General features: G+C 41.9%; 1 protein-coding gene across 3 annotated transcripts in view; it reads right to left on the reverse strand.

The window, feature by feature from the left end:
• Positions 1 to 25,198, reverse strand: part of Atf1 (activating transcription factor 1) — a 43,964-nt gene that overhangs the window by 11,229 nt on the left and 7,537 nt on the right. Inside the window, exons 2-4 of one of the 3 annotated variants that reach the window (XM_048364574.1) lie at positions 20,461 to 20,559; positions 10,857 to 10,976; positions 9,204 to 9,301 (exon numbers count right to left, since the gene is read on the reverse strand). In XM_048364574.1, the coding sequence (XP_048220531.1) occupies positions 9,204 to 9,301; positions 10,857 to 10,976; positions 20,461 to 20,553 (311 nt within the window). In that variant the 5' untranslated portion in view covers positions 20,554 to 20,559. Of the gene's footprint in view, positions 1 to 9,203; positions 9,302 to 10,856; positions 10,977 to 20,460; positions 20,560 to 25,198 lie in introns of those variants that run through there. The other 2 variants (XM_048364585.1, XM_048364596.1) reach the window with 2 other exon arrangements.

Here is a 25,198-nt window from a genome sequence, read left to right on the forward strand (position 1 = left end):
CTTCCATTTCTACAGATAATGTCATGCTAAGTAGCTGAAGCTGGTCTTGAATTCATGATCCTTCTGCCTCAGCATGCTAGGATTATATACCACCACATCATGCCCATTTTAAATCTTAGTTTAAAAGTACAGGAATCTGGGGCTGGGAATGTGGCCTAGTGGCAGAGTGCTTGCCTAGCATGCATGAGGCCCTGGGTTCGATTCCTCAGCCTCACATAAACAGAAAAGGCTGGAAGTGGCACTGTAGCTCAAGTGGTAGAGTGCTAGCCTTGAGCAAAAAGAAGCCAGGGACAGTGCTCAGGCCCTGAGTTCAAGCCCCAGGAGTGGCAAAAAAAAAAAACAACAAAAAAAACACAGAAGTACAGTAATCTAGCCGGGCATAGTAGTGGTTGCACACTTCAGTTCTAGTTACTCTTGATCCTGAGGCAGTAGTATGACTTAAGTCTCAGTTCAAAATGAGACTGGGCAACAGACTTTTTTCTCAAGAACAAAGAAAGTAATCTATCAGACCCCTAAACTACTGCCACCAAGGGAATTGTTTCGCATATATTATTACAAAAAATGCTGTGACTTAGAGCAGTTACATTTTAGATTATGACTGTATGGAAAAAAGAGAAGTCATACACTGGGTATAAAAGTACTTTCCTAGGCACAAGGCCCTTATAGTTGTGTCAGACTCTAAGCTTGTTATTGCTGTTTTTGTGTTGAATCCAGGGAAATGCACATGCTAAGTAAGTATTCTACAACTGAGCAACATCTGCAGCCTCCTTTGTAAAGTTCCAGTTTTGGTGCCTGGCACCAAGAGGATGAGATTTGAGGATCAAGTCAACCCTGGCAGAAGTCTCTAAGACTGCATCTCCAATTAACCAGCCAAATGCTAAAGTGGAGATGTGGCTACAGTCGTAGAGCACCAGCTGTAGGCACAAACCTAAGCAAGAAGGTGAGGCCCAGACTTCTAGCTTTAGTATTCAACACATACACACGACCAATTTTGTTTTTTCCAATCTCCAACTCCATATAATGAAAGAGGAGCCCATGATTCTCAGGTAGAAATAAGATTAGAAATACTTATCGTTACTCAGGATGCTGAGGTCTAAGAACTGAAGTTCAGAGCCAGCTCAGGCAGACAAATCTATGAGACTCTCTCTTAATCTCCAATTAGCCAGCAAAATGTGTTGGAGGCTCAAGTTAGTAGAAGAACAGCAGCCAGGAGCAAAAAGGGTTAACAAGAGCATGAGATTCTTGAGTTCAAGCCTCAGTAGTGCCATGAGAAAGGGAGGAGGGGAGAAGGGGAAGGAAGAGAGGAAGACTGGGCCCTGGTGGCTCATGCTTGTAAGCGAAGACATGAGGATCGAAGTTAGACATTATACTAGGCAGACAAACCCTCAATACTCTTATCTCTAACCACCAAAAGGTCAGAAGTAGAGCTGGGACTCAAGTGGTAGAGCAGTAGCCTTGAACACAAAACTCAAGGACAATGCCCAGGCCGAGTTAAAGTTTTAATAATAAAACTGATTAATAGAAAGAGGCAAATATGCCATAGGTATCATTCAACTTAGTGAAATGGGACTCATGGCAAGAACAGAGATTAGAAAGTATTTCTTGGTAAAAGTGAAGGTCTTCCAAAAGACAAAAAGGGGGCTGGGCGGCCTAGTGGTAAAGTGCTCGCCTCGTATACATGAAGCCCTGGGTTTAATTCCTTAGTACCACATATATATAGAAAAAGCCAGAAGTGGCGCTGTGGATCAAGTGGCAGAGTGCTAGCCTTGAGCAAAAGAAGCAAGGGACAGTGCTCAGGCCCTGAGTTCAAGACCCAGGACTAGCAACAAAAGAACAAAAGACAAAAAGGGCCTTTCAGGTTATCTCTGCTAACCTGGAAGCCCACAAAGAACTCCCCATTTTTCACTACTCATAACTTCCACTTCCAGAAAAACAAGCACAAAAAGTGTTCTAATGGTGAGCAGTAAGCTCTTCATTTACTTTTTTTTTTTTACCAGTCCTGGGCCTTGGACTCAGGGCCTGAGCACTGTCCCTGGCTTCTTTTGCTCAAGGCTAGCACTCTGCCACTTGAGCCCCAGCACCACTTCTGGCCGTTTTCTATATATGTGGTGCTGGGGAATCGAACCCAGGTCTTCATGTATACGAGTCAAGCACTCTTGCCACTAGGCCATATTCCCAGTCCCTCTTCATTTACTCTTAAAAGTGCATCCACTCAATGAAGATTTAAGAAATTTTAAACCTGCAATAATGTATCTGTGACCTACTTTGCAATATTTGATTACTGCAACAGACCTTCTTTATTCTAGGCCATATACTTTTGGCTCTTTCCCCCCCCCCTCTAAAACATGTTTAATATCTCTCTCTTCAGCTTCCTCTTTCTCTGGACAAAGTTTCTACCAAGAGCTAATTATAGACTGTAGAACTTCTGTTAACACAAAGACAACAAGGGAGGTAATAGGCTACAGGACTTTTAGTCAAGGTGGTTCCTAAACCTGAGTATGCATGAAAATCATTTGGAGAGGTTTGTTGACTCCTTTAAATATCTGCATAAACTGGGGGTGATGGTACATTCCTGTAATCTCCACTCTGGAGACTGAGGCAGGAACAATCACAAGTTCAAAGCTAGCTTGGCTTTAGCTCCTGACTAGGCTGTAGTGAGATTTTTGTGCCCCAAACATAAACAAATCAGATTAGACTACCGGTGCATTTGAACCACAATCCTCAAAGCTCAGCTCCCGAAGTAGCTAGAATTACAGGCATGAGCTACTGGTGCCCAGCTACACATCCAGTTATAACAGAAGACGATTTCAGTATGAGTACTAATGAAACTTGTCAGAAATAAATACCACCAAGTGGAACACTTCACCAAACAGCTCTAGAATGAACTGTTCCTTTCTCTAAGCTCAAAGCAAATATTCAGCTACTTTCCTTTCTTTTTTTGTTTTCTTTTTGGTGCTTGAGATGAAATCCAGGGCCTTACACACACTACCACCATTGGACTATACCCCAATCTACTGTTTGTAGAAATCTGCCTAAACTTGACATTTCATATAAATGGAATCACATGTTAGGATATACAATGTTTTTGTGATTGGCTTCTTTCGCTTAGTATTTTCAAGTTTCATTTATATTACAGCACACTAGTTAATCACTTTTTATTAATATTCCATTGTATACACATCATGTTTTGTGTGTATTAACATATCAGCTGGTAGACCCTTTTGATGATTTCCACTGGCTATTGCTACAATGCTGCATTCAGGACTCTGAACAGTGTCTGTATAAACATTCCTGTAGACCTATGTTTTTCTTTCTCTAGGATACAGCTAGCTTGGAAGGGGAGGGCATATGGTAACTATGCATTCTGTAGAAATGACAAACTTTCCCACAGCAATTCACAAGGGTCTAATGTCTTGATATCCTCAATGATATGTACTATGATTTATCTTTTTGGAAAAAAAAATTTTTTTTGGCCAGTCCTGGGGCTTGGACTCAGGGCCTGAGCACTGTCCCTGGCTTCTTCCCGCTCAAGGCTAGCACTCTGCCACTTGAGCCACAGCGCCACTTCTGGCCGTTTTCTGTATATGTGGTGCTGGGAAATTGAACCCAGGGCCTGATGCCCCTGGAAAAATTTTTTATCCTTCTAGTGGATATCTCATAGTTTTCACTTGCCTTTTCTTTGATGACAATTGAACATTTTTCATGTTTATTGGTTATTTGTATGTCTTCTTTGGACAAATATTTATTCATATCCTTTCCTCTTCAGGCTTGGTGGTGTATACTTGTAACCCCAAGACTAAGAAGGTAGGAATATCACAATTCCAGCCCAGCCTGGGGCCCCTGCCTGTAATCCTAGCTACTCAGGAGGCTGAAATCTGATGATCATGGTTCAAAGACAGCCTGGGCAGGAAAGTCCATGAGGCCCATCTCCAATAAACTACTCAGAAAAGGCGAGAAGCTGTGCTGTGGCTCAAGTGGTAGAGCACTAACTCTAAGCAAAAGTAGTTCAGGAACAGAGCAGCCCAGGCCCTGAATTCAAACTGTAGGTGACTTTTCAGTCATTATTCCTTATCCTTTGTTAAGCCTGATGTCCTGACAGTTCCTTCCCCTGCAGAGGTTAGAGGCAGGGACCTGACTCAGTGAGACAGGTGGGGGTAACCAGTGTCTCCACTTCTACCCTAGCTCTTTACTCCCACTTTCCTAAATACCTTCACAGTCTGTTTCCCTGCTGCTTAATGGTATCTACTCAGTCCAACAACATTTTACCAGGCTCGTTTGTTAGCTGGTTATTAGTCTTAATTCAGGGCCTTGAACCGAGTGTTCTATCGCTGAGCCATGCTTTCAATCCTTTTTCGCACTGGTTGTTTTGAGATAGCTTGCTTTTTGCCCACACGTGTGCCTGGACTGTTTTTATGATTCTGGGATAAAACCACTATGCTGTTTCTTCTATTAAACTTTATCAAAACTTTTTTTCCCTCTTGCCTGTCTGTTCTGGAACCACATGATCCTCCTGTTTGCAGCATCCCACACAGTTGGAATGACAAGTGCATGCCATTATGCCCAGCTATTGGCTGAGAAGGGGTTTCATACATATATCTAGGCTGGCCCTCAACTGCTTTCCTCCCAATCTCAGCCTCCCAAGTTGCTAGCATTACAAGCGATATCAGCACCCATAGAATAGCCTCCTAATTTCATGGATGGATTGTATATTGCTAGCTTGTAAAAATACTATTCATTTTTGTATACTGATCTCATATCCTACAACCTTGCTGAACTTGTTACATTTTGGCGCATTTCTTAAGATTTTCTCTCTCTATATATACTATGGTTGGAGTATGTATCACAAAGATCACGTGTAGAAAGAAATGAGCACATTCTTGGGACAGAAACGCAAAGGCACAGTCCCTATATGCCTCTTTACGTAAAATATCGAAATGAATTTTAAAAAGAAAGCTCATATGTGGACACTTAATGCCAAAGACATCAGCTTTTTGGTGTTTTTTTTTTGAGGGGGGGGGAAGGACTGTCGGTCATAAGGCTTGAGCTCTGGGCCTTGGCGCTGTTCCTAAGCTCTTCAGCTCAAGTCTAGTGCTCTACCACTTTGAGCCATAGTACCACTTCCAGTTTTCTGGTGGTTAATTGGAGATAAGAGTCTCATGGACTTTCCTGCATGGGCTGGCTTTGAACCACCATCCCCAGATCTCAGCCTCCTGAGTAGTTAGGACTACAGGTGTGAGCCACTGGTGCAGCTAAGAGCCGTGTCAAAAGACAGGAGGTAATTAGCTTATGAGGTTTCTGCCCTCATGAAAGGATTAATGCTGTTACTAAAGAGTGGGTTCCTGATGAAAAGGGCCAAGTTCAGCCCCCTTTGCTTATTTCTTACCTCTCTTGCCATACAATGGCAAAACATGAGGGCCCTCACTAGATGTGACTCCATACTCGTGGGCTTACCAGCCTGTAGAACCATGAGCCAAACAAATTCATTTTGTTTATAAATACCCTGTCTGTGGTCTTTTTTTTTGTTTTGTTTTGCCAGTCCTGGGGCTTGGACTCAGGGCCTGAGCACTGTCCCTGGCTTCTTTTTGCTCAAGGCTAGCACTCTGCCACTTGAGCCACAGCGCCACTTCTGGCCATTTTCTGTATATGTGGTGCTGGGGAATCGAACCCAGGGCCTCATGTATATGAGGCAGGCACTCTTGCCACTAGGCCATATCCCCAGCCCTGTCTGTGGTCTGATAATAGCAGATTATAATGACTAAACCATGTTTTTATTTTTCCTTTCTAACCTAGATGCCTTTTTTTTTAAACCACTAACTTACTGAGCTGGGACTGGTGTCCCATGCCTGGTAATTCTAGCTACTCATGAGGCTGAGATAGGAGGATTGCAGTTTGAAGCTACCCCAGGCAGGAAAGAACATGAGACCCTCTCCAATAAGCTACTCAGAAAAGTCCCAAAGTGGTGCTGTGACTCAAAGTGGTAGAGCAAAAGGAATACTGCCCAGGCCCTGAGTTCAAGCCTTAGGACTAGCCAAAAAAATAGTGTATTAAAGGGAAACAACTTCAGATCACTTAAGATAATTCTCTAGGGCTGGGAATGTGGCTTTAGCGGTAGAATGCTTGCCTAACATGCATGAAATCCTGGGTTCGATTCCTCAGCACCACATAAACAGAAAAAGCCAGAAGTGGCAATGTGGCGCAGGAGGTAGAGAGCTAGCCTTGAGCAAAAAGAAGCCAGGGACAGTGCTCAGGCCCTGAGTCCACGCCCAAGGACTGGCAAAAATAAAAAATAAAAAGATAATTCTCTAGCAAGGCAAATTACTTTCCTTCTCATAAGGCCATTTACTTGTGAGAGGTTTTATTAAGTAGTTGTACAAAGCGGTTATTATTCTGTAAGTCAAGTTATGAAGTTAATCTTGATCAATGTCATCTCTTCCTATTCTTATGCAGATAACCTTTTAAGAGCTTTTTAAACAAATTGTGGCTCAAGTGGTAGGGGGAAGCCTTGAACAAAAAAAGCTATGGGACAGCACCCAGGATCTTGAATTGTAGCCCTAGTACTGGCAAACACACACAAAAGAAAGCCCCACACCTTTTTTTAATTGGCAGGAAGTGGAACTGAACTCAGGGCTTCACCCTTGCTAGGCAAGCACTCTCTCTTAAATCATGCATATAGGCCTTTTTAGTTTTTCAAACAGGGTCTCATTCATGTTTTTGGGTGGGCTAGCTTCAGACCACGATCCTCCTAATCTTTGCCTCCTGAAATGTGTACCATCATCTGGTCCTCTTGTGTTTGTTGAACATTTTCATCATTAAAGGGTACTAGATTTTGTCAAATGCTTTTATTGAGTCTGTAAGTTGTTTTTAGTCTAGTAACATGATTTACTCCATTAGCTTTTTAAACCAATCTAAGTTACACTTCAGAGATGAATCTTACTTGGTCACGGTGTTTAATACCTTGTTGCTAATACTTGGTTGGGAATTTTCATATTTACACAGTTATTTGGGATGTTAGTCTCTTAAAATGTCTTAAATATATAAGCCATATCTTTTAAATATGATCATAGATACTGACTCAGCTCATTGATCCTTTTTTTTTTTTTTTCCCCTCAAGGCTGGTGCACTACTACTTGAGCCACACCTCCACTTTTTTTTACTGGTCAATTGGAGGTAAGAGTCTCTTAGATTTGTCTGCCCAGTCTGGCTTCAAACTGCAGTCTTCAGATCTCGGCCTCCTGCATAGTTAGAATTATAAGCACGAGCTACTGGTGTTCAGCTTTATTCTGTTTTGCACCTGCAGTCTTTTAGGTTATTTGAAGGTTTCTCAGAACGTCAGAGATTATAACATTTGCCTTTCAGTCTGCTTAGCATCACAACTTTAGCACTTTAAGAGAGAAATACAGAAATCACATGCAGTTTTTTGTTGTTGTTTGTAGCCTGGGTTGCTCTTGAGCTCATGACTGATCCTCCTGCTTTAGTTTCCTTAGTACTGGAATTACATGGATACATCACATGCTCAGGTTATTACAATACATACACCTCGATACTTCTGGTGTTGTTTCTTTATTCCTAACCTTCCTACTTTGTCTTAAGTACTTTCCGGGGCCTTAGACTCAGGGCCTGAGCACTGTCCCTGGCTTCTTTTTGCTCAAGGCTAGCACTCTACCACTTGAACCACAGTACCACTTCTGGCCATTTTCTACATATGTGGTGCTGGGGAATTGAACCCAGGGCTTCATATATACAAGGCAAGCACTCTTGCCAGTAGGCCATATTCCCAGCTGTCTTAAGTACTTTCTTAGCAGTTATTTCACAGAACAATTGATAGCAAGAATTTGTTTTTCTTCCTGATAGTACTTCACCTCCATTTCTGAAGCATATTTTCACTAGATACAAAATTCTGGATAATTATGATCCTGAATATGTTTACACGTATACGTATTTTTTAGGTCCAACAACTACATATGAAAAAACATGAAAAATGTGAAAAAAGATTCTGACCCTGGCTTACTTCAGTTGATATATTTTTCAGATCTCAGCCTCCCATGTAGCTAGGATTAGAGAGGCACAAGCCACCAACTCCTGGCAAGTTTTGTCATTTACTTTTCAGAAATTGGACTGAGTTATGTTCAGGCAGTGATTCCTTTATTTTCCCTGTTTAGGGTTGGATGAGCTTTCTGAATCTGTAGATTTATACCTTTCACTAACTTTAAGTGTTTTTTAACCATTATTTCTTCAGGAATTTCCCCTGTATTATATACTTTTTTCCTTTCTTTCTGTGACTTTAATGACAAGTCGTTTCCCAGGGACTTTTGAGAAAGTATGATTTTTCTATTCTGTCCAAACTGGTATCAATTTTCAAAACAGATCAACCAACTGGTAGCTAATGCTTGTAATACTAGCAACTCAGAGGGGCTAAGATCTGAGGATTCAAGGTTCAATGCCAGACTGGAGGTGAGGCTCAAATGGCAGGGTACCACTATGAATTAAAAAGATGAGCTAGAGCTCAGGCACTGAAATGAAACCCTAGTACTAACTTGTACAAAAAAGACTTTCTCATTCTCTTATTGAATCTACCCATTATGATTTTGTTACTCTACATCATCCTTTCTCCCTCAGCAAAGGAGATTTCTTTTCATTTATTCCAAGAGGATTCATCTTGCTGGTAGCTCATGCCTGTAATCCTAGCGACTCTGGAGACTGAAATCTGAGGCTACTGGTTCGAGTCCAGCCAGTACAAAAAAAGTCCCTCGAACTTATTTTCAGTGAGTTACCCAGAGAAGGATGGAGGGGTAACTCACACTGTAAAGCACCAACCTGGGGCAAAAAAGCCAATCAGAGCTTTACGGCCTGAGAAAAAAGAAAACCCAGCCAGGACAACAAAGTTTTTCTGAGAGTCACAGACTGAAATTGACTACCTTTTTCTGATTGGTTCAAATAAAGTGACAGGTAGAGAGGACAGAATAAAATCCCAAAGTTAGGAAGCTAAGAAATACATAGTCCAATTCCTATTGTCTCTAGTTTTTATACTGCTACTGCAGTTAACTATGTACTAAAGTAAATATGGAAATTTAATACACAAGTCTTATTCTTCAGCCTGTATAATCTGGCTCTCATGTCTGAATGTTCCCTTGCTTACCTAACCACAAGCCCCCTCTTCAGGTTTAGTAGTATGGCACACACCCAGTTGACACAGGAGTACTGACCTGTAAGATGGGCGCCGGGCTAGGATCCCGTGAGCTTTCTGCGAGGAGCCTATGCTGTCGGATGAGTCCTGAGACTCCTCACTTTCTGATAAACACACCTAAAAATCAGAACTGGTTTTAATATGATGAAAAGTATAGATAGAAAAAGACCCGAGTTTTTACGTTCAAAGAAAATTACTTGTTTCTTTCTACCCCAATTCTTAAGACCTGAGTTTTTACGCTCAAAGAAAATTACTTGTTTCTTTCTACCCCAATTCTTTTGTGTCTAAAGCAACAAATGGAAAAAGGGGAAAGTGTCTTCCAGGAGCAGAGAGCTAAGAATAGTTTATCCCCAAATAAAACTACCATTAAAAAGACGAGCCTCTCAATCTCAATCTCTATCTCATTTATACTGAGAAATTAGAGATTTCTTGTTTTGTAATTTACCAATGCTGTCTGATTTGGATTTGGGACATGCTGAATTTGAAAAGCTTATGTACCCAGTTATTCCTATTGAAGAGACTGAATTTGCTAGATAAATCAGGAAGGCAATGTTCTTTGAAGGTCTTAAAACCTTGAGATTGAACAACCTCACTAAGGGGTAAATTCAGAGAAGAGAAGGACTTAACCTAGAAATACTCAGAGACATCAAATGAGACTGAGGAGGAACCACCAGGGAGGAAAGAAGAGAACCACAGAGCCAGCTGGCTGTCCTGGCAAAACTAGGGAACAGGGCTCTGAAAAAATAACCTAACAAGCAGGATGCCTGAGTTCACATCCCAGTATCACCAAACCAAAAGAAACACAAAAACAAACATAATCCATTTCTACCCATCCCTTTAGCTTTCAATGCGTCTCTCCATTTACTTCAAATCCTCCCACTGAACTCAAGTAAAATTTCTAAAACTAAGTGATTACTTGTAGCTAAGACTGTGTATTTCTCTGTAATGACTTGCAAGTGTTGGTATGGAAATAACAGATACATGTACGAACCCTAGCTCTCCCCCTCCACCCAAAGAAAAAGCTTTTCATGAAAGATAGCACTGGGATAAAAGAGTTCTTTTCCTGAAGATTAAGCTTTCATTTTCAACTGAATGTGGTAGTGCACAGCTATAATCCCAACACTTAGGAGACTGAAGCCAGAAGATTCTGTTTTATTTTTTGGTCATAGGGCTTGAATTCTGGGCCTGGGTGTTGCTGTCCCTGAGCTCTTCAGCTCAAGGCTAGTGCCACTTCTGGTTTTCTAGTGATTAATTGAAGATAAGAGTCTCATGGATGTTCTTGCCCGGGCTGGCTTTGAACTACAATCCTCAGATCTCAGCCTCCTGAGTAGCTAGGATTACAAGCATGAGCCACCAGCTCCTGGCTGGGAAGATTCAGTTTAAGGCCAGCTACATCAAGTTGGAGGATAGCCTGGATCACGTAGTGTTATCCTGTCTCTCAAAACAAGTTTCATTATCTCAAATTCTAAGCAATACTACTACTGCTTTGCCAGTTGTAGTCTAATTTCAGTGGGCATTATATATATGATATTTTGAACTTTTCTATTGTCTATTTCTATGACAACTTATTGTTATATCTTGGTTTATTATAACTTCAAGCAATTTCAGTGTCTGAAGACTCCAGGGAGGCATAAAGTTCCCACTCTGAACCACTGTCTTTGAATTTCTGTACCGTTTGCACGAGTGGTAGGTGAATTACAGAAGACTGAGCTTTCTGGATGACCCCCTGAACCTGTACTTGCTCTCCCGGAAGTGGTACAATTGTCACTGGTGTAGATCCTCTTAATGACATCTGAGGACAAATAAAAATTCATTCAATTAACAAAATATATATTGCACCTATGCACATAAGACAGCCAACTTAACACTAAAAAGTCTATTTCAGAACTGATTATATTTAATCACGTCTATTTACCAACTATCAGATACTTAACCTGGGGACTGGAAGTAAAAACTAATAAATGATGGCTACAAGTAGAGGGAAAGAAGAAAGGGTGTTAGCTTCAGCTGGGTCTCAAAGGGTAAGCAGTCCCCAGAAGGAGCACATGTGGGCAAGGAGGCATTGCAAAGAAAGGAACTATGAAGGAGGTTCTTTACAACACGGTATTTTAAACAGATGTGGCTGCAAAAGGATGCATCAAAGGATGAGAAATTCCAGCTGGGGGTACTGTCTTTTTAATTTTAGCAAAATATTTTAGGTAAACAAATCATGATATAATTTATTTGTAGGAATAAAATGGGGAAATACCAGAAATGGAGGGACAAATGAAGCAGTGGTACTCACTAGACACTACGTTGAAAATGAACTACACAATTAGTAAGTGGGGATAGGAGGGAAAAACTGGGAAAGAGAAAGGGAAGCAGTGACATTGTCCAACAAAAAGACTCTTTATCTAACTCATGTAACAGTAACCCCTCTGTAGACCACCTTTATAATAAAAATTACAAAAAAGTACATCTATCATCCTTTTCATGCTCATGTCAAGTTGTACCTCTCTTAACCGCATGCTATGTCCCTGCAAGTGATCCCAGCCCCCTTAAAATGCCTTGCTGAGAAAGCTTACTGATGCTCAAAGAATGTACTGTTTGCCCCAGCCAGAGCCTATGGGCCTGACTTCATTGTTTGTTCTAGAAAACACAAAGCTGGCCCTTATACATCAATAAAAATTTTTCAGGGGGGGAGGGGGTGAAGGGGAGAAGATGAAAACTGTTTTTTTTTTTCCTGCCTCTTGAGATATAAATTTTCTACAACACAAAATGTCTTGCACAAGGGTGATCTTGGCTTACCCTCTCGAGGATTCCCACATCTGTCTCTGTGGAGAATATCAGCAAACTACGATGCCCATCACATGGACAAACAACCCCATCTGCAGTCTTAAGTACTTTTCTCTCAGTACACCCTGGTGTTGAAAAAGCTCCCTACCTTTGTTTCAGCAGAGTTGAGCTTGGCTTATGCTAGGGTATTTCTCTCTCATACTGTAGTAGTCTGGATACAATGTCTTGAATTTAACAAACACCCAGTTCTGTTTTTCATTGCTAGTACCCCAATAAGGGGGTATAGAAATTTTAAAGTGCAGCTAGAAGACAGGTAAGTAATTTTTGGAACAAAAGCCAGAAGGGAAATACAAGATCAAGGACTGAGGCTCAGATTCAGCCCAAGCAGACAAATCCAGAAAACTCATCTCCATTCAGCAAACAAAAAGCCAGAGCTAGAGGCATGTCTACAGTAGTAGAGAACCAGCTGCCATGGAAGAGTACACAAGGCCCAAATTCAAGCTCCAGTACCAGAATAAAAACTAAATGGAATGATGACTAATTTTGTTTTAAAGTGTTATGGAACCAAAATTATTCTCCTTTCTTCAATGATCCTCATTTGTCTTCATTTATGGCAGGAGTCAAACTACTGGACTGCAACCACCTCTATTACTAGTTGTGTGACCTATAAAATAAGAGATTATAAAAAGATGAGCTGATATGAAGCATCGTATAAAGTGCTGAGAAAATCAAATGACATACCATGTTTGTTATCACGATCATTCCCATGCACATGTGGTTAAAGTACACAAAATGTTCTACAATATGAGAAAGTGTGAGCTGGGAAAAACCTTAAAGAGCATCAAGTCTCTTAATTCCCAGGTGATGAACATCCAGTGTAAAGAAGAGACTATGTCCCAAGTCAGCCAGGATTTGAACTAGGGCTTCTTCCCACTAAGCAAGGATGCCTCTCAATCTAGACTTTATGTTTCTGTAAAATTCAGCAAGCATGGAGTAGCTTCTCTCCATCTTGCTGTAATTGTAATGTGTCCACATCTCTGTTACACTTGCTCCTACTACAGCTCTCCACTGCACTCTTCGGGAGCCTAGAGAGGGGAGTTTGCTCTCCGCTGGTGCTGTCTCCTGACCATTGTGCTTCAACAACTTTGAAGTTTATGTAGCAAACTGACCTCATGGCAATCCTCTTATTTAAGATTTTAGACCTACAACACTGTTTTCTCCCATATGTTCCTGATATAATTTGTGTTATTTTGTTTTTGTGTCATTCCTGGGGCTTGAACTCAAGGCTTGGGTACTATCTCTGAGCTTCTTTTGCTCAAGGCTAGCGCTCTGCTTGCTACTTGAGGACAACTCTCCCATGTGTAAGAATATCCTGTTTTATAAGCCACTTAATATGTAGCTTCTGTCCACCACATGTCAATTATAACTCCTCTGCCCACCAATTTCCAGACATCTCAATGGAAAAGCATACCACTCCAGTTGAGAACCAGTGACCTAAATCCTATCATATGCATATAGGCACCCCTTTACAACCTCAAATTCAAGTATCCCTCCTCTGAGTACTACCTATTTCCAGATTCACTACCTCCAATACTTGGAATACCAAAATTTTAACTACACAAGAACCTATAGTCTGGGCTGGGGATATGGCCTAGTGGCAAGAGTGCCTGCCTTGCATACATGAGGCCCTGGGTTCGATTCCCCAGCACTACATATACAGAAAACAGCCAGAAGTGGCGCTGTGGCTCAAGTGGCAGAGTGCTAGCCTTGAGCAAAACAGAAGCCAGGGACAGTGGTCAGGCCCTGAGTTCAAGGCCCAGGACTGGCCAAAAAAAAAAAAAAAAAGAAGCTATAGTCTGTTGGTTTTATTGTTTTTTCTTGATGCGACCCCATCAAGACCCTACTCCTTTCCTTCCTTATACAATTTAAGTTATATGTCCAGCATGATCACTACATTATGTTCTTAATATCCTTTTTCTTGCTTCACTGTAGTTACTTGACAATGCACTCATCTACACCTAATCTGCACTCAAGAACACCTGAGTCTGGGCTGAAAAACAGCATAAACTTTCCCACTGACTCTTCAGAATCCAAGGCTTTCTTCTCCAGGCTGCTCTCCAGCCGTGTACCCTTAGTCCACAGAAATTTCCTCCACTCTTACATTCATACATTTTCCTTATCTTCTGACATAATTTATACACACACTCACTCGGAAAAAATCTTGCCTCACACTTGCCAGCCAACTCTACCACTTGAGCCAACACTCCACCCCACCCCCCCCGCATCATTTCAGTTTTGTTTTTCAGATACAGTCTTCCATTAACTTTGACAGACTAGTCTCAGACTGACAAATCTGGGTCCTCCAATCTCTGCTTCCTGAATAGCTGACTGTAAATGTAAATCCCACAGGCCTGGCACCAGAGGAAAAAAACAAATACTTCTGAGAGTATCTTATTCCCAAATGATATTGTGAAACTATCACTACAGCATCACTCCCTTTGGTATATAAACAGGCTATTTATTCCTCACCTTAAAAAATAAAATAAACTGGGGCTGGGGATATGGCCTAGTGGCAAGAGTGCCTGCTTCATATACATGAAGCCCTGGGTTCGATTCCCCAGCACCACATATACAGAAAACGGCCAGAAGTGGCGCTGTGGCTCAAGTGGCAGAGTGCTAGCCTTGAGCAAAAAGAAGCCAGGGACAGTGCTCAGGCCCTGAGTCCAAGCCCCAGGACTGGCCAAAAAAAAATAAATAAATAAATAAATAATAAAATAAAATAAAATAAACTGGTCCATGCATGTAATCTCACCACTTACATTAGACATCAGAGGACATCAGAGGACTGTGAGTGGGCTGGGAATATGGCCTAGTGACAAGAGAACCTGCCTCGTATACATGAAGCCCTGGGTTCAATTCCATAGTACCACATATATGGAAAACAGCCAGAAGCAGCACTGTGGCTCAAGTGGCAGAGTGCTAGCCTTGAGCAAAAGGAAGCCAGGGACAGTGTTCAGGCCCTGAGTCCAAGGCCCAGGACTGGCAAAAAAAAAAAAAAAACAAAAAAACAGAGGACTGCGAGTTCCAGGCTAGCTGGGCAATACAGCAAGACTTGGTTTCAAAATAAAACTCAAGCCCTGGTGCTGGTGGATCACACCTATAATCCTAGCTACTCAGGAGGCTGAGATGAGGATCCTGGTTGAAAGCCAGCCCAGGCAAGAAAATCTGTTGAGAGTCTTACCTCCAACTAACTATCAAAAAAAGCCAGAAGTGGAGCTGTGGCTCATGTGGCACAGAACTAGCCTTGAGCACAAAAAGGTCAGGAGAGTGCTCAGGCCCTGAGTTCAAGCCCCAGGACTGGCACACGTAATAATAATTAACTAAATAAATTAAAATTTAAGATCAACAACAACACCTTCTCTTTAGACACTTCATTTCTTAGCTTCCCTTTTGAGTTAAACTCAAGTTATTTATGCAAGGAGGAATTGTTTCATTCCTCTCTCCATATAGATCCTTTCCCTCCTTTTCTTTTATTCATACATACATACACACATACATACACATATATGTGTATATACATATATTGTGTGTGTATGCATGTGCATAACTGGTATAGCCTCACTTGATCTTTTTCTACTCAAGGCTAGTGCTCTACCATACGAGCTACACCTCCACTCTGATTCAATTGGAGATAAGTCTCAGGGCCTGATGCTGACGGCTCATGCCCATAATCCTATTGAGGGGAAATCTACTTTGTTCTTATAATTCAATGTTACTCCCATGACCACTGACCATCCTCCCCGGGGACCCCTCCTGGTTCTCAGGAAAAGTTCACCAGTGACCTTATCTGAAAGTACACCATAAATCAATATCCAACAGGACAGGACAAAAAAATTCCAAAGCAGATCTCACCTTTAAATGTATGAAATCCTAAAACCCCCCCATACTCCCTCCGTTTGTGTCTGTGACCTGCTTGGTGTTAAATGGAGTCCCTCTGCAGCCATGATTAACACGTGCTCTGGTCTGCTGAAGTCTCTGCCTTTTCTCTCCTTTCATCCACTTTCATCCTAACACTCATGACTCACTTTCCTAACACCTACTAACAGCTACTCGGGAGGACTGAGATTTGAGGACTGTGGTTCAAAGTCAGCCCAGGCAGAAAAGTCCATGAGACTCTCCTATCTCAATAAACTAGCTGGGAAAATGGCCTAGTGGCAAGAGTGCTTGCCTCGAATGCATGAAGCTCTGGGTTCGATTTTCCAGCACCACATATATAGGAAATGGCCAGAAGTGGCGCTGTGGCTCAAGTTGGCCAAGTGCTAGCTAGCTTTGAGCAAAAAGAAGCCAGGGAGAGTGCTCAGGCCCTGAGTTCAAAGAAGCCAGGGACAGTGCTCAGACCCTGAGTTCAAGGCCTAGGACTGGCAAAAAAAAAAAAAAAAAAAAAGAAAAGAAAAAGAAAAAAGAAAAAAAATTCAACAGACTATGCAGAAAAAGCCAGAAGTGATGATGTTGCTCAAGTAGTATAGTGCTACCCTTGAGCAAAGGAAGCTCAAGGACAGTGCCCATGCTGAGTTCAAGCTTCCAAAACTGGCAAAAAAAAAAGTCTCAAGTTTTGAACTATGATTCTCAAATGTCAGCCTTCTGTGTAGCTAGGAATACAGGCATGAACCACCAGCACCTGGGTGGGTCACAATAGTTCTAGTGAAGGCTTTCAATGAACCCCACTGTCACATATGGTTGATCACTGTTATCTGTGGTATTTATATAATTACACAGAGTGAATCTGCAAAGGAACTACTGGACTGATGAGAAATGCAGGGTTAGGTTCCTCCAAGTATCTGGGCACAAAATTTTCAACCGAAGGTATATAATCTTATCTTACACGTTTCTGCTAAAAAACATCTTATTTAACATATAGTTTTAATTCATTAGCATTGAACTGTGGCTAACATAATAACTCATGCTGGACTGAAACTTACCTAACACACGTATTTTCTCTGAAAGTACATCACAGCCTTTTTGCACTTAGAACCCTAGACAGAACTACAGCACATCACTGTTAAAGAGTATAAAGTGGAAAAAAGGCTAAAAGTATGGGTTTGAAACACAAGCCTAGAAACTGTGATTGTACTGCCTTAAACAAATATTGTCCTGGATGCTCTTTTGTTTTCCACTACTAACTTTTCTGTTTTCTATTTGGGTTATTTCTATTAGCCCATCTTTAGGCTCACCAATTCTTTCCTCAACTGTGACAAGTCTAATAAGCCCATGCATCACTCATATGTACCATTTTTATTTTTAGCATTTCCATTTGACTTTTTCCAGATAGGTCTCATCCTTCTGCTGAAATTCCCAAACTGTGTGCACATGCTATCTACCTTTTCCAGTAAAGTAACATTCATTCATTGTCATTCCACATTCACTAACTATTCCAACCACTGGATCATCCTGAGTCTAAATCTGTTAATTGTTTTGATTTCCAATTTCAGCTTTTTCTTAGTTTTATTGATGTTTCATTTTATAATTGTTACCTGGATGGACATCATGTATAATAAGACAGGAGGGGGCTGGGAATATGGCCTAGTGGCACGAGTGTTTGCCTCATATACATGAAGCCCTGGGTTCGATTCCTCAGCACCACATATATAGAAAACAGCCAGAAGTGGCGCTGTGGCTCAAGTGGCAGAGTGCTAGCCTTGAGCAAAAAGAAGCCAGGGACAGTGCTCAGGCCCTGAGTCCAAGGCCCAGAACTGGAAACAAACAAACAAAAAGACAGGAGAGATTGAGATACAGTATTTATGTCTAATAAAGGATTCTTTTTCTATTAGTCTATTAATAAATATGTGTAGGAAGAGGGAGTCAGATCTATTCAAGAATTGAGCTGTTTGGGGAAGATTATGATTTCCTTAAGTGCACTACCCAGCTTCATATTCCTCCAGTGTGACCAGCTTCATTGAAGGAGAGGACAGGAGTTGGGTTTCTGCGTTCTTGTTCCACCTTCAGCTACAGGCTTTCTCTGTGGGATCTGCCCAAAGAGGCTCTCTCCACACTCTGTCCCTTGTTTAGGGACAGCCTGCTTTAGTTTGATTAGGTTTCCCTTTGTCCTGGGCGTGTCTCAGTCTCAATTCAGGACTCTGTCTTTGGTTCCAAGAAGGTGGAGCTTTCTCCCAGTAGCAAGAAAAAACAAACAAAAAAAAAAACAACTAGGGCTGGGAATATGGCCTAGTGGCAAGAGTGCTTGCCTCATATACATGAGGCCCTGGGTTCGATTCCTCAGCACCACATATACAGAAAATGGCCAGAAGTGGCGCTGTGACTCAAGTGGCAGAGTGCTAGCCTTGAGCAAAAAAAAAGAAGCCAGGGACAGTGCTCAGGCCCTGAGTTCACGGCCTAGGACTGGCCGGGGGAAAAAAACCAAAAGAAAAAAAAACACAAAAAAACAGCTAATGGTCTGAGCCTAGGACAGTTTTTTACACTTCCCTCAGGGCCATTTAGTTCTTCTCTTTTTCTTCTAGGAACAAAGAAAAACAGGATTTACTCTCCCTAATAGCTTAAAGTTCTTTGTCCGTAAGAGAAAAGGGTCCAGGTCTATGTCAGCAAGGCTTTCTCTGATCTCACTCTTATCAAGAGCAACTGCTTAATTGACTTAGAGAAAAGCCTACAAGAGCACTGGTGGCTCATTTCTGTAATCCTAGCTCCTCAGGAGGCTGAGATCTGAAGATGATGGTTTAAAGCCAGCCCAGGTAGTAAAGTCCATGAGACTTTTATTTCCAATTAACTACCAGAAAACTGGAAGTGTTGCTGTGGCTCAAGTGGTAGAATGCTTACCTTGACCTGAAGAGCTCAGGGACAGTGCCCCCACCCAGAGTTCAAGCCCCATGACTGACCAAAAGAAGAGTCTACAAGAGGGCATAAACATCAATTATGTCTGCTGATACACACAAGTGCTGGGGCTTGCTTGGGACTCAGGGCCTGAGCACTGTCCCTGGCTTCTTTTTGCTCAAGGCTAGCACTCTGCCACTTGAGCCACAGCACCACTTCCGGCTTTTTCTATATATGTGGTGCTGAGGAACCCAGGGCTTCATGTATGAGAGGCAAGCACTGTTGCCACTAGGCCATATTCCCAGCCCCAAAAATTTTATATTTTTATACTAGCCTACATTTAAGTTTTTAGCAATTCACTAAAACTTTGTTGAATTTTTTCATTTCTCCTGGTTTAATAGCCCTGACTTCTGTGTTCTGCTATAAGTGAACCTTGTCTATATCCCACCTCTGTGAATTTGAGGACTGTTATGTCTTTTAGATTACATAATTTTTTTTTTAACTTTTGTTTTAGGGTAGAAGCAACATTTGTATATTGTAGGTAGAAACTAGAATCACTGTGATTTTTTTAAATACCACAAATATATATGTGTGTGTGTGTATATATATATCTTCTTTACCAAATACACCATTTTGTCTACATGTTTGACTGTCAATTTAAATTCTACTCAGAAAAAAACATTTTAATATAAGCATGATAAACTTGCTAAAATTAACATGGTTCAAACTGGGCATGATGGCACACATCTATTAATCACTTAGAGGAACTAAAGAGAAAACATGAGTTCATTGTAGTCTGGGGTTAAAATAACGATACCCTGGTCAAAGATATTTTACCTTAGGCAAGGAATGTGGCTTAGTGGTAGAGTGCTTGCCTAGCATGCATGAAGCCCTGGGTTTGATTCCTCAGTACTACATACACAGAAAAAGCCAGAAGTGGTGCTGTGGCTCAAGTGGTAGTGCTAGCCTTGAGCAAAAGAAGCTCAGGGTCACTGCCCAGGCCCTGAATCCAAGTCCCAGGACTGGCAAACAAACAAAAAGATATTTTACCTCATGAACCCATCAGACTCTGTTCTAGGCAAGTTCAAAAACTAATAATAAATCCACATGTGGTGGTGCATGCTTATAACCCAACACTTGGAATGCTAAGGCAGGAGGTTCAAGAGTTCTAGGCCAGCCAGGCACCAGTGGCTCACATCTATTCAGGAGACTGAGATCTGATATTTGAGGATTGAAGTCAGCCAGGGCAGACAAATCTCTCATAATCAATTTACTAATAAAAAGCCAGAACTGAAGGTGTGGCTCAAGTGGTAAAGTGCCATGAGCAGAAGTTGAACAAAAAGAGCACGAGGCCCCATGTTGATGTGGGGTGGAATATAGAGGGGACTATGTGTTGAAGTTTCAGGCTACCTTGTGCTGGGGGGGGGGGGAAACGACATACGGACTAAACAGTCTTGACAAGATATGTAAATTTACTTTTCCTATTTATGTTTGAAAGTCTTTGCTTGGTTCTTCTCTCAAATATCAATACTAAAAGATTTGAGCAAGTCTATGCTATGTGTGCTCTTTCTCTGTCCTATTTCTTTTCTAATAAACTTTTTAAATTATTCTTTAAAAAAAAAGGTTTGATAAATCTGCATATAATATATTTCTAAGATTTTGGCTCATCCTTGACTTACCTGTTGAGCAATATGAGAAATATGAGCTCCCTGAACTGTTGAACCAGGTTGAGGTACTGTCTCTGAAGTGTTATTCTTGTGGGAATCTTCCATAATCAACTATAAGGAAAAAAAGTCAATTAAAATAAAAAGTGCTACAGAATATTTCCAAATGCTTTATCATGTAAAACTTGATCACCTGGCTGCCTGCTTTAAGTAAAGGGATGAACTAATGGTTGAGATATAGAAGAGAAGCATTATTATTTGTACCAGGCATAGTGGTACATACCTGTAATTCCAGCACTCAGAAAGCTAAGGAAGAAATATTTTAAATTCGAAGCCAGCATGGGACGTAGAGGAAAACCTCATCTGAACAACAAAAACCAAAAAAGCAAAACAAACACTTTTTGCATCTTTTTATTTTTAAGAATTCTGACACGGGAAGGCACTGGTGGCTCCAGCCTGTAGTCCCTTGCTACTTAGGAGGCTGAGATCTGAGGATGGTGGTTCAAAGTCAGCCCAGGCAGAAAAGTCCATGAGACTCTTTTTTTTTTTTTTTCCGGCCAGTCCTGGGCCTTGGACTCAGGGCCTGAGCACTGTCCCTGGCTTCCTTTTTTTTTTTTTCTCAAGGCTAGCACTCTGCCACTTGAGCCACAGCACCACTTCTGGCCGTTTTCTGTATATGTGGTGCTGGAATCGAACCCAGGGCCTCATGAATACGAGGCAAGCTCTCTTGCCACTAGGCCATATCCCCAGCCCCCATGATACTCTTATCTACAAATAACCACCAGAAAACTGGAAGTGGTGTTGTGGCTCAAAGTGGAACAGTGCTAGCCTTGAGTGAAAGAACTCAAGAGACAGCACCCAGGCCCTGAGTTCAAGCCGTAAGACCCACAAAAGAAAAAAGAAAAATTCTGACACACACAAGAACATATACTATATGAGTAAATCAAAAAGAATAGGGGCTGGGAATATGGCCTAGTGGTAGAGTGCTTGCCTCATATACAGGAAGAGAAGCCCTGGGTTCGATTTCTCAGTAGTACATATATAGAAAAAGCCAGCACTGTGACTTAAGTGGTAGAGTGCTAGCCTTGAGCAAAAAGAAGCCAGGGACAGAGCTCAGGCCCTGAGTCCAAGGCCCAGGACTGGCAAAAAAAAAAAAAAAAAAAAATTTTTTTTTGAGTAAAAGCTGAACAAAAAACCCAAACTATACCCAAAGTGGTTCTAAACATGTAGCTGATCAGAATAGCCAATTACCGAATACGTAGCTTGGATAAGAATGAAAATAAGTTATAAGAGATAAATGGGAGGGGCTGGGGATATAGCCTAGTGGCAAGAGCGCTTGCCTCGTTTACATGAAGCCCTGGGTTCGATTCCCAAGCACCACATATACAGAAAACGGCCAGAAGTGGTGCTGTGACTCAAGTGACAGAGTGCTAGCCTTGAGCAAAAAGAAGCCAGGGACAGTGCTCAGGCCCTGAGTCCAAGGCCCAGGACTGGCAAAAAAAAAAAAAAAAGAGAGAGATAAATGGGAGAAGCACCAATAACCAAAAGAGTGACAAAAAATTTGAGTGTAATTTAAGGTATGGGTTTTGTTTTGGTTTTTGTATCACTAAGATTTGAAGTCAGGGTCAGGTGCTTGCTAGGAGGGTGCTGCTCCTACATAAGCCATGCCTCCAGCAGAGTTTAAGGTTATAGTTAAATGCAAAGGCATAAAAAAGACAAAGACTGACTCAAAAACCAAAAGTTGTGGCTCAAGTGGTATAGCACTAGCCTGGAGCACAAAGAGGCTCAGGGACAGTGCCCTGGCCCTGAGTTTTTTTTAAAGGGAAAGAAAAAGAAAAAAGATAAGAAAAAGGCTGTTAGTAGGTATATAAAAAGGTGTTCAATGCCACTAATCATGAGGAAAATGAAAATGAAAACAAGGCCATTCGTCAGTGCCACTTCTTGCTGGTCAAGCACTAGGCAAAAAAAGCAAGGTGGATAAGGGCTCCTCCATACCATGGTTTGTACAAAGTAGATTGCCCACAAAACCACAGTGGGAAAGCACCCAGAAAATAACTGACTACAAAAGCCACTGGCAGCCAGGTGCTGGTGGCTCAAGCCTTTAATCCTACCTGCTCAGGAAGCTGGGATATGAGGATCACTGTTCAAAGCTAGCCCAGGCAGGAAAGTCCATGAGACTTATCTCAACCTAACCACCAGAAAACTGGAAGTGGCACTGTGGCTCAAAGTGGTCAAGAGAAGTGGTACAATGGCTCAAGTGGTAGAGTGCTAGCTTTGAGCAAAAAGGAGCCCAGGGACAGCACCTAGGCTCGGAATTCAAGTCTCATGACTGGCAAAATATTTTTAAAAATTACTCTTTTAAGCTGGGTGCCGCTGGTTCGTGCCTATTATCCTGGCAACTCAGGAGGCTGAAATCTCAGGATTGTGGTTCAAAGCCAGCTAGCTAGGGAAGAAAAGTCCCCATGAGACTCTTATCTCTAACCACCAGAAAACTGGAAGTAGCGCTGTGGCTCAAGTGGTAAAGCGCTAGCCTTGAACTGAAGAGCTCAGGGACAGTGACCAGGCCCAGAGTTCAAGCCCCACAACTGACCAAAAAGTGAAGTGATTGCAAGCTCCCCTTTAGCATCTAGTTCAAGAAATAGCTCAGGACTTCAAAAGAGATCTATGCTTCCAGAGCACAGCTATTGGTACTTTGTAGGTGACAAGTGAGGTCTGTCTGGTTGGCCTTGTGGAAGACACCAACCTGTGTGCTATCCATACCAAACGTGTAACAATTAGATATTCAGGTAGCATGCTACATACAAGGCGGACAGGCAAAACATTCTTAAGAATTCACTACGTGCCAGCAGTTCACACCTGAAACCTGAAGATCTGAGGATCACCATTCAAAGCTAGCCAGAGCAGGAAATTCCATAAGACTTAATCACCCCAAATCCAGAAGTGAAGCTGTGGCTCAAGTTGTAGAACACTTACTTTGAGCAAAAAAGCTTAGGAACAGCACCTAAGTCCTAATTTCAAGCCCCAGGATTGGGGGAAAATCGGGGATATCTACATATATCCACTATCCACCCTCACACATAAATATATACATATATTACATATGTATACAATACATACAGAACATGATTTTAACTATGGGATCATGTGGAAGGATGAGGGAAAGAAGAGAAGTAAAAATAAAAATGGAGAGTGAACAGTTTGAAAATACAGGGCTGGGAATATGGCCTAGTGGCAAGAGCGCTTGCCCCCTACACATGAAGCTCTCAGTTCGATTCCCCAGCACCACATATATGGAAAACAGCCAGAAGGGGTGCTGTGGCTCAGGTGGCAGAGTGCTGGCCTTGAGCGGGAAGAAGCCAGGGACAGTGCTCAGGCCCTGAGTCCAAGGCCCAGGACTGGCCAAAAAAAAAAAAAGAAAATACATTATAGTATGTATGAAGACACCACCAAGAATTTCAATGAAAGCTGTTATCAATACAAGAACAGGAAAATAGAAAGCACTAGAGAGTGTTTTAAAAGCATATCTGCATGTCTGAAATACCACAGTGAAACCCATAGGTGCAATTAATACACTCAAAAGAAAAAACATAAAACAAGCTGGGTGCCAGGCTCATGCTTGTAATCCTAGCTACTCAGGAAGCTGAGATCTGAGAATCACGGTTCTAAACCAGCCTAGAATGGAAAGTCGGAGAGACTCTTATCCCCACCAAGAGGATGGAAGGCTAATGAATGAGGGTGAACAGAGCCAAAGTAGTCTGTATGCATGAAAACAGAATAACCAGCCAGCTGAAAGTGTTGGTTGTTTGGAATACACTGATATATGCTTGGAAATATAATAAAGAAACGCCCTTTGGCTAGGAATGTAACTTAGTGGTAGAGTAGCATGCATGAAGCCCTAGGTTCGATCCCTTTGCACCATATAAGCAGAAAAGGCCAGAAGTGGTGCTGTGGCTCAAGTTGTAGAGAGCTGGCCCTGATCAAAAAGTCGGGGCGGGGGGGGGGGGGGGGAGCTGGGAATATGGCCTAGTGGCAAAGAGTGCTTACCTCGTATACATGAAGCCCTGGGTTCGATTCCTCAGCACCACATATATAGAAAATGGCCATAAGTGACGCTGTGGCTCAAGTGGCAAGTGCTGGCCTTGAGCAAAAAAGAAGCTAGGAACAGTGCTCAGGCCCTGAGTTTAAGGCCCAGGACTAGCAAAAAAAAGATAAATTCTTATTTCCAACTAATCACTAGAAAATCAGAAGTGGCACTGTGGCTCAAAGTGGTAGAGCACTAGCCTTGAGTAAAAGAGCTGAGGGATGAGTTCAAGCCCCATCACTAACAACAATAACAAAAAAAGACACTATGGGGGCTGGGGATATAGCCTAGTGGCAAGAGTGCCTGCCTCGGATACACGAGGCCCTAGGTTCGATTCCCCAGCACCACATATACAGAAAACGGCCAGAAGCGGCGCTGTGGCTCAAGTGGCAGAGTGCTAGCCTTGAGCGGGAAGAAGCCAGGGACAGTGCTCAGGCCCTGAGTCCAAGGCCCAGGACTGGCCAAAAAAATAAATAAAAAAAAAAAAAAAAAAAAAGACACTATGATTTCTTATGACTCATTTATAGATAGTAGTACCAACTTAACTATCTATAGGAGTCCAACTAATACAAACAAGTAGATAGTAGTTGCCTAGAACTGAAGAAGGAAATACAGTTGTTTAATGGGCATGAAAAAGTTAGGGATACTTGTTGTGCAACCATGTGAATATAT

The sequence above is a fragment of the Perognathus longimembris genome, chromosome 1, assembly GCF_023159225.1.
Source record: "Perognathus longimembris pacificus isolate PPM17 chromosome 1, ASM2315922v1, whole genome shotgun sequence".
Lineage (NCBI taxonomy): Eukaryota > Metazoa > Chordata > Mammalia > Rodentia > Heteromyidae > Perognathus > Perognathus longimembris.